Source organism: Telopea speciosissima, chromosome 6 (assembly GCF_018873765.1).
Source record: "Telopea speciosissima isolate NSW1024214 ecotype Mountain lineage chromosome 6, Tspe_v1, whole genome shotgun sequence".
NCBI classification, from domain to species: domain Eukaryota; kingdom Viridiplantae; phylum Streptophyta; class Magnoliopsida; order Proteales; family Proteaceae; genus Telopea; species Telopea speciosissima.
The window spans coordinates 42,801,836-42,816,741 of NC_057921.1; the positions used below are offsets into that span (position 1 = coordinate 42,801,836).

The 14,906-nt window shown below is 40.9% G+C and overlaps 1 protein-coding gene across 2 annotated transcripts in view; it reads right to left on the minus strand.

Annotated features, from left to right (window-relative positions):
• Nucleotides 1-14,906, minus strand: part of LOC122663579 — a 52,043-nt gene that overhangs the window by 12,929 nt on the left and 24,208 nt on the right. The window contains exons 10-11 of one of the 2 annotated variants that reach the window (XM_043859163.1): nt 13,562-13,674; nt 12,189-12,196 (exon numbers count right to left, since the gene is read on the minus strand). In XM_043859163.1, the coding sequence (XP_043715098.1) occupies nt 13,562-13,674 (113 nt within the window). In that variant the 3' untranslated portion in view covers nt 12,189-12,196. Of the gene's footprint in view, nt 1-12,188; nt 12,197-13,551; nt 13,675-14,906 lie in introns of both variants that reach the window. The other variant, XM_043859164.1, reaches the window with a different exon arrangement.

The following is a 14,906-nucleotide window of genomic DNA, read 5'->3' on the forward strand; positions in this document are numbered from 1 at the left end:
CTAAGTTACTTCTATGGCATAGGTGTTTAGGTCATTCCCTGGTTGGCACTTTGGTTAAAAAATTTCCAGTTTATTTCAGCACTATAATCTTAGGGATTTCTTTTGATGCTTGTGTTTTGGCCAAGCAAATTCGTGCAACTTATTCCAATTTGAATAATAGAAGTTCTCCTTTTATGTTAATTCACTCTGATGTGTGGGGCCCTGCCCACTATTCTTCTATTACTAATTATCGTTGGTTTGTAATTTTTATTGATTGTCATACACGGGTTACCTGGATTTATTTGATGCATTAATAAACTGAAGTGTTTCGTTCTTTTCAACTGTTTTACACCATGGTCCATACCCAATTTAACTCTACCAACAAAATTCTCCGTAGTGATAATGGCAGAGAATATCTTGAAAGTTCCTTTCAAACTTATCTTGCCACTCATGGGATTATCCATCAGACCAGTTTTGTTGATACACCGGCTCAAAATGGTGTGGCTGAACGCAAAAATGGGCATATGTTGGAATGAATGTTCCACCTCAGTATTGGAGTGAAGTTGTTCTCACTACTGCTTATCTCATCAACCAGATGCTGACTCGTGTCCTTGACTTCAAGGCTCATATTGCGGTTCTCCAAGGTTCTTCCACCTTTCTTATCCCACCTAAAGTCTTTGAATGTGCCTGTTTTGTCCGAAATCACCATCTTCATGGCAAGTTCAATCATTGGGGACTCAAGTGTGTTTTCATTGGATACTTTGCTACCCAGAAGTGCTACAAGTGTTATCACCCCCCTTCTCGTTAGGTCTTTGGATGTTGTGTTCCATAAGTCTGCTGCCTACTACTCTCTTGTACCTCTTCATGGGGGGGGGGGGGGGGATACTTCTCTGTTTGGTGAAGATGTGCCTCCATCTATTCCTATTCTTGGCTCAGACTCTCCTGATCTAGGTCTTAACTCTCGGTCAAGTAATACTCACTCTGATTCTCCTATTATTTCTGACCCATCTCTTGACTTACCCATTGCTGTTCGAAAGGGAATGAGATCTTGTACTCAACACCCTATTGCTAAGGAGGTTTCATACAACACTCTTTCTCCTTCATATCATAACTTTGTGTCTTCCTTGTCATCTATTTCTATTCCCCAGAATTGGCAGGAAGCTATCACATAACCGTAGTGAAAGGTAGTCATGATTGAAGAAATGCAAGCCCTAAAAAAGAATGGTACTTGGGATCTGGTCTCTCTTCCACCATAGAAAAGGACAATGAGTTGCAAATGGGTTTCACCATAAAGCAAACTATGGATTTTGTGGACTGTCAAGGCCAAGTTGATTACAAGAGGATTTACCCAGACTTATGGTCTGGATTACCAGGAGACATTCGCACCAATTGCAAAAATGAATACCAAGTTGGTTTTTAGGTTGGGAATATAGGTAAGTGAAGGAGAAGAAGATGGAGAAGAAGAAGAGAAGAAGAAGAGAACAAGAGAATGGAGGAATAATATTTCGGTTGTAACTTGTGTGTGTGAGAGATGTCTCTCCACAACTATATTGATTCATTAGTAGAAGTAAAGGAATTACATACACCTCCCTTAGGAGGTAAACAGTAAAAAAGGGAAAAAGATAGAAATTACAAAACAGGGTAACTAGTTAACAGGCTAGTTCCCAAACTACCCTTAGAACATAACTACTAGTAACTCTAACACTCCCCCTTAAGCTGGAGAATATATATCATGCATTCCCAGCTTGCTTAAGAGTGTACTAAACTGAGGAAAAGCAAGATCTTTAGTGAAGATGTCTGCCAGCTGATCACCAGTCTGCACAAACGGAGTACAAATGTGGCCAGAATCAATCTTCTCCTTGATGAAGTGCCTATCAACCTCAAAGTGCTTGGTTTGGTCATGTTAAACCGGATTATGGGCAATACTGATGGCAGCCTTGTTGTCACAGTAGAGTCTCATAGGGCCTTCAGTAGCAAATCCTAGTTCCTGAACAAGCCTTTTCAACCATATGAGTTCACAAACACCATGAGCCATAGCTCGAAATTCTGCTTCTGCACTAGATCTGGCTACAACATGCTGTTTTTTGCTTCTCCAAGTAACCAAATTACCTCCCACAAAGGTACAATAGCCAGAGATAGATCTTCTGTTTGTAATGGAGCCAGCCCAATCAGCATTAGTGAAGCCTTCCACTCTCGAGTGATTGTGTTTGGCATATAATAGTCCTTTCCCTGGAGAAGACTTCAAATACCTAATAATGCGGTACACAGCATCTAAGTGGCCACTCTTGGGAGCATGCATGAATTGGCTCACCACTCCCACTGCATAGGAGATATCTGGGCGAGTCATAGCAAGATAGATAAGCTTCCCCACTAGCCGTTGGTACTTTCCCGCATCAACCAAAGGAGAACCACAATCTTCTCCCAGTTTATGATTCTGCTCAATGGGAGAATTTGCTGGTTTACAGCCTGACATCCCTGTCTCAGTCAACAAATCAAAGACAAACTTCCGTTGACATATGTTGATTCCTTTCTTGGTTCTTGATACTTCAATCCCTAAGAAGTACCGCAACGGACCCAGATCTTTGATTTCAAACTGCTGTGCCAGGTAGTCTTTCAGTTTACTTATTTCAGTTATATCATCCCCTGTGAACACAATATCGTCAACATAAACAATGAGGGCTGTGATAGTACCATTGCCCCGCTTGGTAAAGAGAGTGTGATCAGCTTGACTCTGGGAATACCCATTTCTCAGAATAGCTTGTCGGAAGCGCTCAAACCATGCCTTGGGAGATTGTTTGAGACCATATAGTGCTTTCTTGAGAAGGCACACTTTCCCTTCAGCTGAAGGCATTTTGAAGCTAGGAGGGGTTTGCATGTACACCTCTTCTTCCAAGTCACCGTGAAGGAAAGCATTCTTCACATCTAACTGGTATAAAGGCCAATCATTATTGACAGCCAACGATAAGAGGACTCTTATAGAATTGTGCTTGGCCACAGGAGCAAACGTCTCCGATAGTCAATCCCATAGACTTGACTGTATCCCTTGGCAACCAACCTTGCTTTGTATCTTTCGACACCGCCATCGATTTATATTTGATTGTATAGACCCATCTGCAGCCAATCGGACACGTCCCTTAGGAAGGTCCACCAATTGCCAAGTACCATTCTTCTCAAGGGCCATCATCTCCTCAGACATAGCTTGTCTCCACTTTGGGTCAGACATAGCATCGATGACATTCCTGGGAATAGAAGCTGTAGAAAGAGTAGTAATAAAGGCCATACTTGTGGGAGAAAGAGCATCATAGGAAATAAACAGGGCTATAGGATTAGTGCAAGCTCTTTTCCCTTTTCTAACAGCAATAGGAAGGTCTAATCATAAGGAGGAGAAGGGATGTCACCTGACTGAGAGTGATGAAGCTCAAGATGTGGATCTGGATCCAAAGAGGACTCTTGGTAGGTTTGCTTTCTTTGATTATGTACGCCTTCAACCTTTCTGTATGTAATGTGGTAATCCTTCTCCTTACTAGGACCACTTTCAACCACCAATTCTGTGTTCACATCTGATTGAGATTGATCACTAGTATTAACCACATCCACAGTCCTGTGTGTACCAATGTCAAACATAAAAGGAGAGATAGGAAGAGGAGAATGAAGAAAATCAGCAGCCTGTTCACTTCCACACTTCTCCCCCTGAAGAGGATGCTGAGAAGGGGCAAAGAAAGGAAGAGATTCAAGAAAGGTGACATCCTTTGAGATAAGACACCGGCGAGAAGAAGGGTGATAGCACTTGTAGCCCTTGGTAGTAGAAGAGTACCCAAGGAAGAGACACTTGAGAGCTTTGGGATCAAGTTTAGTGCGGGCAGATTTGTTGACATGCACATAACAAACACAACCAAAGACCTTAGGGGGAAGAGAGAAAGCTGAAACTTTGGGAGATAAAATGTCCAAGGGAGATTTGTAGTCAAGAAGTTTGGTAGGCATGCGATTGATGAGGAAAGAAGCAGTGAGAAGAGCAGCGGACCAAAAGGTTTTGGGGACATGCATACCAAACAAGAGACTACGGGTGACCCCCAATAAATGGCGATTCTTCCTCTCAGCAACCCCATTTTGTTGGGGAGTGTCAACACACGCTAGCTGACGGAGAATGCCATTATCAGTAAAGAAGTTTTGGAGACCACTAAACATGTATTCCCCCCTTTTATCAGATCGAACAACTTTGATTCGGGTGTCAAACTGAGTAAGAATCATCTGATAGAAGGTTTTAAACGCATCACAAACATCACTTTTATGTTTCATCAGAATAGTCCAAGTAGCACGAGAGAAATCATCAATAAAGGACACAAAATAACGATAACCAAATAAAGAGGTAGTGGGAGAAGGTCCCCAAACATCAGTGTGCACAAGATGAAAAGGAACAACAGTTCTGTTACCATGATATGGATAAGAGGAACGACAATGTTTGGCAAACATGCATGGTTCACATTGAAAAACATGAGAAGAAACAACAGAAGAAAATAAGTGAGGCAATTGTTTCCTCATTACAACAAAAGATGGATGGCCAAGACGCCGATGCCATAACATAATAGACTCCACAGAACTACTCTCAGTATGACCACACGCATAAGACTGAGCTGTGGGCAGAAAAGGGTCAAAAAAATAAAGGCCTTGCTCTTCACGTGCACTACCAATAATCCTCTTCGTCACCAAATCCTGAAAAAGACAGTGAGAAGGGAAAAATGTGACGGAGCAATTCAAAGATTTTGTCAAGTGACTCACAGATAAGAGATTAACTGTAAGGTTAGGAACATGAAGAACAGAAGAAAGAGAAATAGACGAGGTTACAGGAATACTACCCTTACCAGAGATGGAGGATAGGGAGCCATCAGCTATTCTAACCTTATCCTTACCAGAGCAAATGGTATAGGAATCATAATTATGGGACGTACCAGTCTTATGGTCAGTAGCACCAGAGTCAATGACCCAAGACTGGGCTGCAGTAGAGGCTAAAGTAGAGACCTGTAAGGCCGAGGATGATGAGGAGCTGGCTACAGAAGGTGTAGAAGATGTGCTAAGCTGTGACATGACCCGTCGAACCACTGTCTCCATAAAGGTGAGGTCATCCGGTATAGTATTTGCCTCAGTCATCACAGAGTGAGCTCGGGCTCCCCCTCTACGGCCACCACGACTATGTGTGCTAGGAGGACGACCATGAAGAGACCAACACCGATCCTTGGTGTGTCCAGTTCTCCCACAATGGTCACATTTAAAACAGTCCCGACCAACACTATTGGCACCCACTGTCTCTACTGTGTTGGCTACCTCTCGGCTAGGCCCCGGGCCATGACCACCTCCACGGGTGTCGCGGGAAGAACTGGAGTTGAGGGCTGACCTCTCAAGAGAAGATACAGAAGCTGGCTCCATAGCAACACGTCTAGTCTCCTCACTCTGTAAGTAACTACAGACCTCACTAAGAGATGGGAAGGGAGACCGGCCTAAGATCTGAAGTCTGATAGGCTCATAGTCAGGATTCAGACCACCAAGTAAGGTAAAGACACGCTCTTTTTCAAGAGTCCGATAGACCTTAGCCTCATCCTCTGGGTCCTTCAAGTGAAGATCTCTGTAGTGATCATATTCCTCCAAGAGGCCAAGAAAGGCATTATAGTACTCAGAAATGGTCCTATCACCTTGTCGCATGGAGTTGATCTTTTGGTGAAGCTGGTAGACCTTGGCAGAGTCACCCACCCGATCATAAGTTTGTGAAACGCTGTCCCAGATGGCCTTGGCAGTCTCCTTTCTTATAAACCTCCGTCCAATCTTAGGGGTCATAGAGAAAATCAGCCATGTCATGACTGTAGAATTGTCGGCTTCCCATTGTTCATAAGTAGGTGAGGTAGGCTCAGGAGCCGTAATGGTACCGGTAATATAGCCAAGTTTCCGTTTGCTTCTTAGTGAAAGCCTTACGGAGTGTGACCAATCCAAATAGTTAGTGCCATCAAGTTTCACAAAGGAAATCTGTGTAGGCCCCCTCATAGACAACTAGAGGAGCTGTGGGGAGAGGCTGTGAGGTAGCCGAACCAAGTTCAGATGTAGGTGTATCAACCATAGTGTATGGGAAATAGCACTTGACCATAAACAGATAACAGCCAGCAAGGGGGAGTGCACACTCAACCCACAGAAATTATCCCAACACACAAAACAGAGATTCCAGCAAGAAAAAAGCTTCACTCCCACACTCCCCAATAAGAAAAAGCAGCTTAAACAAGCTCCAATACTCACATACAAAAATTCATAATCACTTCTCAACTAGACAAGAAGCCCAACATACCCTAAATGCAAGAACAAGGACAATACAGCATTATCGGGCTTACCTGGGCAGAAAATCTGTCACCACGAAACTGAGGTGGGCTCAAAAGATGCTCTCATCCATCAAAGAGGACCACAAGCACAATAAATAGGACCCCTGTACGATCCTAGTGGGCTGGTCCAACGATCAAACCCATGCTGAAATGAAGCTGAGCCATGGATTCAACCTTGAACGGCGGAAATCTGGGCAGCAGAGCAGTTCCAACGAAACCGAGCTATGCTTGAACAATACCTTCATTCATCAAGGAGGCACACTTGGAGCATAGAAGGGACCCTCAGATGATTCTATTGAGCTATTCCAAGCTCCAAAAAGATATCGAAAGAAGGACTGAGATGGTCTGCAACCTTGAACTGGCGGAACCCTAGGCTGCTGCTTGGTTTACTTGAAAATAACTTCAAAGGAGCTCCACACTATCTCAAGGACCATCTTCAATCACCAAATAGGTTGTAGAAAACCTATGTCATATTACTTCAGCAAAGGATTTACATATGAACCTCTTCTTTGAAATCCTAGAACTCAAAGGATTTCAAAGAGAGGGAAAAAATGTGGAAAAGAGTGGTGATACGACTCTCAAACCTTTTGGCTTTGATACCAAGTTGGTTTTTAGGTTGGGAATATAGGTAAGTGAAGGAGAAGAAGATGGAGAAGAAGAAGAGAAGAAGAAGAGAACAAGAGAATGGAGGAATAATATTTCGGTTGTAACTTGTGTGTGTGAGAGATGTCTCTCCACAGCTATATTGATTCATTAGTAGAAGTAAAGGAATTACATACACCTCCCTAAGGAGGTAAACAGTAAAAAAGGGAAAAAGATAGAAATTACAAAACAGGGCAACTAGTTAACAGGCTAGTTCCCAAACTACCCTTAGAACATAACTACTAGTAACTCTAACATACCATTAGTGTGATTCTTTCTTTTGATGTGAATCTAGGTGGGATTTGCAACAACTTGATGTCAAGAATACATTTCTTCATGGTGAACTAAAAGAAGTGTACATGGAAATTCCTCTTGGTTTCTCATGTCAAAAAACCAAGGGAAGGTTTGCAAGCTCAAGAGCGCTCTGTATGGGTTGAAGAAGTCTCCTCATGCTTGGTTTGAGAGATTTCACAAAACTATGGTCTCTATAGGTTACACTCAAAGCAATGCTGATCACACCCTATTCATTAAGCGTATTGGTTCCAAGATTTCTATCCTTATTGTGTACGTTAATGACATTGTTGTTACTGGGAGTGACATAGAGGAAATTTCTCACCTAAAGACTTAGCTTGGTCAAGAGTTTGAGATCAAGGACTTAGATAAGCTGCATTACTATAACACCTCGCATACATGTCATGATTATTTTATTGATGTGTATTATGGTGGGAATGCCTCATTGTTCTTTCCTATTATTTATATGATGTTGCTATATTATTTTAATGAGTCTTAGTGCTGCTGGAGTAGTGAATTGAAAGGAAATTAAGAAGAAACAGAGAAGTTGAGTCAAAGGTGAGGGATCCATGGTATGTACTATGATACAGTGTATGCAAGTTGTGTGAAGGAACCATGGGTATGAATTGTATAATGTGATGTGTTTATTGAATGATGCTTGATTTATATAGTGTTATATGAATGAATGTCATGGGAATGCTTATAAAGTGTTTACTTAATAATATTTGGAAGTAGTATGAAGTTTGACATGAGATGTGTATATGAAGTGATGATATGCATATGATTTATTAATATGATATAAAATCTGATATATAACATGCAATGAAATATGTATGAGAATGATTTCACATGTTATGCTAGGAGAAAGTAATGAATGATTATGAAATGAAAATGGTAATGAAGAGATGGAAGTAAATGAATGAAAGAAAAGTATATATGTATGTATGGTTAATGGTAACTTTGTAAAACATCCCTATGGCTACAGTCCCCTTTCCAGTAGAGGGTTATGTATTGGATGAGGGCCTTATTATGAGTATGACCACGTCCACCCCAGGGCTCCGGTTACCTAGAACAAGGTGCAGATGTGGTCTACAAAGAACTAAAGCTTGTCCTCCCCCAAGGCTATGGTGCTTGGACATATGTGAGTAGACATGTCCAGTATTATGTTTATAGATTAGGGTTCCTCCCCTAGGGATCCGGTACCTGGATACATGGGAGTAGAGTCCGTCTATATTAGTATGATGCTTATTAGATGAGGGTTCCTCCCTCAAGGCTCCGGTGCCTGGATACATGGGAATAGAGCCCGTCTAAATAGTATGATGTTATTAGATGAGGGTTCCAACCCCAAGGCTCTGGTGCCTAGATACACGAGAGAAGAGCTCGTACATAAGCTCACCGTATCATCCTCTCCAGGGCTTCAGTGCTTGGGAAATGAGTAGAATAATGATACGAGGTTGACTACTACCCTCAACAAATCGTGTACTACAATAGTTCACTAAACGGCCAAGACCTGACCTAACTAATTAAGGAATGAATTTCTATGGTTTGTCATTTATGTCTTTGTATCCATTATTGTATCTTTGATTGCTTATGTATATAGAATCATGAGTACCTCACTGGGCGTAAGTTCACCCCATATATGTTGATAGTTTTCAGATGACGAAACTGGTGAGGAGGCTTGTACTACTCCAGTGTATGTGAGTTGGGAACCCAAGGTTGGGGCCTAAAGGCCCAAAAGGCATTTCATGATTTTAAGAACAGTTGACTTTTTTAATTGTAAATGACACTTTGCTATTTTGATTCAGATTTTTGAATATGCATAAATGTAGCTATTTGCCACCGGTGCATAAATTTAACTCTTAAAATGTAACTTAACCTTTATGCTTCCGCTATGTTGTATGTGATACTGGGACTTTTGCTACTACTTTTACATGTTTATTTGTGACCTTCTGGGTCGGTGCTTGCGAGAGCAGTGCCTAGAACCCTGTCTGGGTTCGGGATGTTACGGTTACTTTCTTGGTATTGAGGTTGCCTGCTCTACCAAGGGTGTCTTTTTATGGTATCTTTCTATCTCAGCAAAAGTATACCCTTGACCTTCTATCTAAGATAGGGATGCTAGGTTGTAGGCCTTTAGATACTCCTCTTAAGGAAATGTTCATCTCACTAGTAAGGCTGGTGATCCAGTGGATAAGGGACAGTATCATTGATTGGTTGGAAAGCTGATTTACCTCTCATACACTCGTCCTAACATTGCCTTTGTTGTTAGTCTGGTAAGCTAGTATATGGATGATCCTTACTCCTCAAACTTAGAAGTTGTGTTCCAGATCTCCCAACTCCATTTATGTTTACCGAGTTGGGAGTTTGATTCATTTATAATGCTATACTTGTGTATCTATTCTAACGTGGTTCTTTGAATAATGTTGGCCTCTATTCCCTCGCCAGTTGTAGAAAATTTTGATTCTTTAATAAATCATTCTGGGTGGAAATAAGAGCAACTCAGCTATGGACAACATTTTACAGATTCATGGCAAACTGTCTTTGTGGGTCAAGCACTCCCAAAACTATTTGTTTCATAATCATGGTGATAAGGATCATTCTTTGATTATAAACAGTAAAATCTTACATTAGATTGGTAAACCTGATTTCCACTATGATTTCGTGAACTTGTTAAAGTGAGCTGTAAGGAACGTAAGAGGTCAGGTTACCCAAACTCATTTACCTAATTACCTTCCTTGTTGTTGCATGCAAGAAATTTACAGAATTCAGAGAGTTCCGTTGGTTTCATTTGGATAGGGGAAAATAATCGTCATGATGCCAGAGTACTATTTCCCTCTCACATGGGGTTCATTATTTTTTCTCTCCTGCTCTGACCATGTGGCTCCCATGGGGATGATACAATTCTCGGCACTACCATTGGTGTGGTGTGCAAATTAACCCCACACTAGCATCGTGGGGAACTCACTCTTTTTAGATATATAGGTAAGGCATTCGTAGTGATAAATATGCTTGTTGCAAACTTCAGCATGAATATCCTTGGCCCGGCATTACTTATTCCACTTGATGATTGTTGTGTTTCTCTGTTGAATCTATTAAATTCCATTATCATTCAAAGTTATCTTACTTGAGTTTAACTACAATGGACCAGTACTGATCTTCTTGATTGGTGATTTGTGTTTTGTCATGAGATTGAGCAACAAGCATGTCCTAAAAAAGGGATTTGTCTTTCCCAAATTACCAGCACTACTTTGCTGTTTTCTTGAGTTTGTGGTGAACCTTTTGTAATGGTTGGATGTCAACTGCTCAAGGACTGGCTTAATTGGAGTGAAAGCTGAAGTAAGAAGTATATATCACCTCTTCTTTGCCTGCCCCCTCTCCTCGTTCATCTGGAAAGGTGTCCTTGCCAAATGCTGGCCAAGGAGTCGGAGAATTCTTTCTTTTGCGAGGGAGTGGATGTGATGAAGTCTGCACCAAGAAAGGGAATCGTCCTCTCTTCTCATGGCCACTTATGAGTGGAGGCCTTTACCGATGTTGATTGGGCCTTGGTGATATAACACCGGTTATGGCACTTTTGTGGGAGGCAACCTGGTTACTTGGAGAAGCAAACAGTTGTTGCTCGGTCCAGTGCTGAAGCTGAATTTTGTGCCATGTCTCATGGCATTTGTTAGTTGATGTGGCTCCAAGGTCTCTTGGAAGACCTGGACCTTCCTGTTTCCCTTCCTATGATGCTTTATTGTGACAGCAAGTCTGCAATAAGTATTGCTCACAATCCAGTCCAACACGATCACACCAAGCATGTGGAGATTGATCGTCATTTCATCAAAGAAAAGTTAGATCAAGGCCTGATTGGTATTCCTTTTGTAAAATCTGGAGAAAATTTAGCAGATGTTTTTACAAAAGGGTTAAGTGGTAGGTTGTTTCATCCTATTGTATGCAAGTTGGGCATGTGTGACATCTATGCACCAACTTGAGGGGGAGCGTTGTAATATTGGGTGCAATGTGGGTATAAGGGTAAATCTGTCCATAGGGGCATTATTGTACTTGTACATGTATGTCACTTATTAGTTATTATAAATAGAATAGGGTTGTCACACCGGCAGCCTAATCACTTCCTCTCAATCAAACATTAATATATCCTAGAGAGCTTAAGGAGGTAAAATATCAAAGGAAGTTAACAGTTGGATGATGAGAAACTAACAAGGTTAGAAAATAGCAAGTCACAAAAACAGCAAATTAGTAAGTCGAAAAACTATCATAACTCACAAACCAGCCATCCAATGAACACACAGTTTAAGTCGAATGGAAGAGGGATGGAGGAGAGTGACTTAGTTTAATATCAGCCCAGATTGATGGCAAGAATCTTAGAATCTGTCGGCTGAAGGTTAAGCTATGTTGCTGTTCAACAGTAGGTAATAGACCAAACATCAGTGCTCGGAAACACTAACAGAATCTAAGAGACTTAAGTAACAGTGTTAGGAATCAAATAAACACAAAGAAGAAGAATAGAAATCACTAAGGCATGCCCACGGAGCTGCTGGAATGTTTCTGGAAGAATGAACAATAAAGGAAAACACAAAGTAGAATAGGAGAAAAGGAAAAGAAGATATGACCAAAAGGTATCGCCACCTATGGCCTGTGGTTGGGCATCACCATCCTCCCTCCAAGGCTTCACCATATTGGTTGTCACTTGCTTCACCGCAAGGGCTGTGATTGATTCACCACAGTACACACTCACATAGAATTAGTTTTCCAAAACCTCAAATCAGAGGGCTAGCTGTCCTTTCCTCTTTATTTATAATAACCAATGACCACAATACTAAATTAGCAACCCTTCTATTGTATGGGGTTACTTGGCTGGCAAAATATTTAGGAACCTCTAGAAAGAAGATCCCTTGCTATTACAAAAATTAAAAACCTACTAAAATATAAAGAGTCTTAGTTGGTACTAATTTTAATGACCAAGACCCTCTTACAAGAATAGAAACTAAAACAAAATGGTAACTAGGAAAAATTGTAGTAACTCCAATGTGGCAGCAACATGGGCCCACATAATCATCCAAAATAGAAACTCCAAAGATTTCTGGTCGATGGCTACACATGGGCTGCGGGTCAATGGTTACACATGGGCTCTTTATGGGCTTAAGTTATGACCATCATACGGGCCTAAGCATGGGCCTGACTATAACTTAAGTCATGGCCTAATGAGGGCTGGTTATGACTTGAGTTATTGGGCCTAAATATAAGCCTGACTGGGCTGCCCTTTTTGGTTCTTTCTCCTCCTATGTTGGCCTTGTACTGCATCATCACCTCTAAATAACTAAAACCCTTTCTAATAAAGAAAACACTCTATGCTTGTCCACAACCATTTGTCGTCTTTTCCTTCCTTCATGTAACATCACCTTCAGTTTCTTTCCTTGAGAATTCTGCAACTAACTTCCTCAGCATACTTCCTAAATAAGAATTTGGTTATAACAGAGGCTTATCATCTTTACTCCCACAGGATTCACCGAAATAACTCTAAATTGCTGATGCCCAGTTTCTCCAGTAGCTAGTAATCAATTAGGCTGCTTCAGCACAGCTGTGGTTTCCATGTTTATTGTCCACTGTGGGATCAGTGCTTTACCAATATTTGTGCAGCTTTAACAGAAGATGCAGAGCCCAAAATAGACTGCGATGAAATCAAACTTTGTATTTTAGGTGAAATAATTGCCAGGGAGGAGCTTAACTTGTATTTCATGGAGCATAAAATTAGGAGGAAACCTATCAACATAATAAAAATCGGCAACATCTCACTCTACATTAAGCTAAGGGTCCACACTACAGTTTCTCCTGTCTTCACAATCTCTAATTCTTAGCTTGGCTCTTCAAAACTGAAAAAGAATGTAGCAACAGATATAGGTTTCTACTCTGTAAATACTTGGTAAATTCATCCAACGTTATTATAGAAGAAAGTTCGTCTGGTTCATCACGGGATGCATGCAGTGTATGCATAATTCAATTCCGCAACCAAGTCCTGTTACTTCAACTTTTTGAGGACTGGTCTTCCCCTGTCATTCTCATGGTTGATAATTATATATTTGAATATAATAAATCATTTGGTACTAGTATCCCCTCAAAAAAGAAAAAGTGAAAAGCAAAAAGAATAGAAAACTATAGATGAACCCAACTAAGAAAAATATCTTCCTAGTCCATCCAAGAATAATAGCATCGGAACTAGGAATATAAGAAACAATGATCAACTTAGAAGCAGTTGTATGCAAATCTCAAGACAAATAAACAGGATTACATACTTCAAATTAAGTTGGAAGTGGAATCATCTGAATTTGGTCGTCAAAGTTTCCATCTGATAGGTCTGTTCGCTGAAAAGAATCTTTTCTAAAGCGATCCAAAGATGTGGCTTCGTAAATACCTATAAAATGCATCCAAGTTCACCAATTATTTACAAGGTAGAAATCAAATATGAAAAATGGTATTGAAGTAAAGGACTGTAATGATGTCATAAATATAGCATGATGTAAATAGCTGAATTACCTACAAAGAGTGCCAAAGAAGATCTTATACTTTCTATCATCCAGTCTATAGATGACAACTCCATCAAACAGGTAATCTGACAACTACAACAAATTTACCCTAAATTGCAGACACAGATAATCATGTTCTGAGGAGTAATCGTTAAAATGTTATAATAACTCAGCTGAATGATTCCTCCTTTCTTTCCCCCCTATTGGCATTGTGGACTCTATTACAGCAGAACTCAAGGCTATTATTCAGGGTATGGAGCTAGCTTTAGAAACCATGGACGGATATTTCCATAGAGGGGAAATTCCAGATCAGTTATTAACTGCCCAGAGTCTGATCTTGGGGGACCTTCAAGATACCAAAACCTTATCAAGAAGGCTAGAGCTCCAGCTAGACAGTGGGGGGTGGGGGGTGGGGGTGGGGGGGGAGGGGGGATGTTGAGGTCTGCTAATTTTATTGCAGATATGTTGGCTAACTAATGTAGTTCTAGATTGGTAGGAGACTAACTAGAAGCCAGACAAACAGGATCTGAACTGAACATGTAGTTCGGGTACGTCAAAATAGGTGATTTTGGTCAAATTAGGGTTAGATTTAATGGGACCTAGGGTTTGAAGGTAGTATTATGTTAAGTTGATGTAGGGGAGTCTTCCAGTGAAGGTCTTGTTAAGTTTTAATAAGTCCAGCGAATCGGCAACAATGTAGAGGTTAAGGTTTCGGGTTTTTGGAAAGAGGAAAAGATGGATTTTTAGGGTTTATGATGGTCAGATGAGGGAACAACTTGGATTGAGTTTTCCCTAGTATGAGACGAGAATTCGATCAAAGTTTGGTGTGATTTGGCTCGCTGGTTTGGTCTGGGCAGAATTTAGGCATTGGGAAAATTGAAAACAAAAGGGGGAATCTTAGGGTTTGGGCTGTGAGAGGATTAGAAGAAGAATTGTAGGGGATGGAGATGATTCAAACTCACTGTTGTCGCAGAATTTCCTAGGCAGCAGCTTGTTTGATTGTAGATCTTGAATAAAAATCAAAACTTAAATTGAACTTGAAAGTAGGGCTTCAAAAGAACAAAGAGAGCTTGAACGAACCACCCGGGCTTCACACTGCAAGGTTCGATTGGATCCAAGG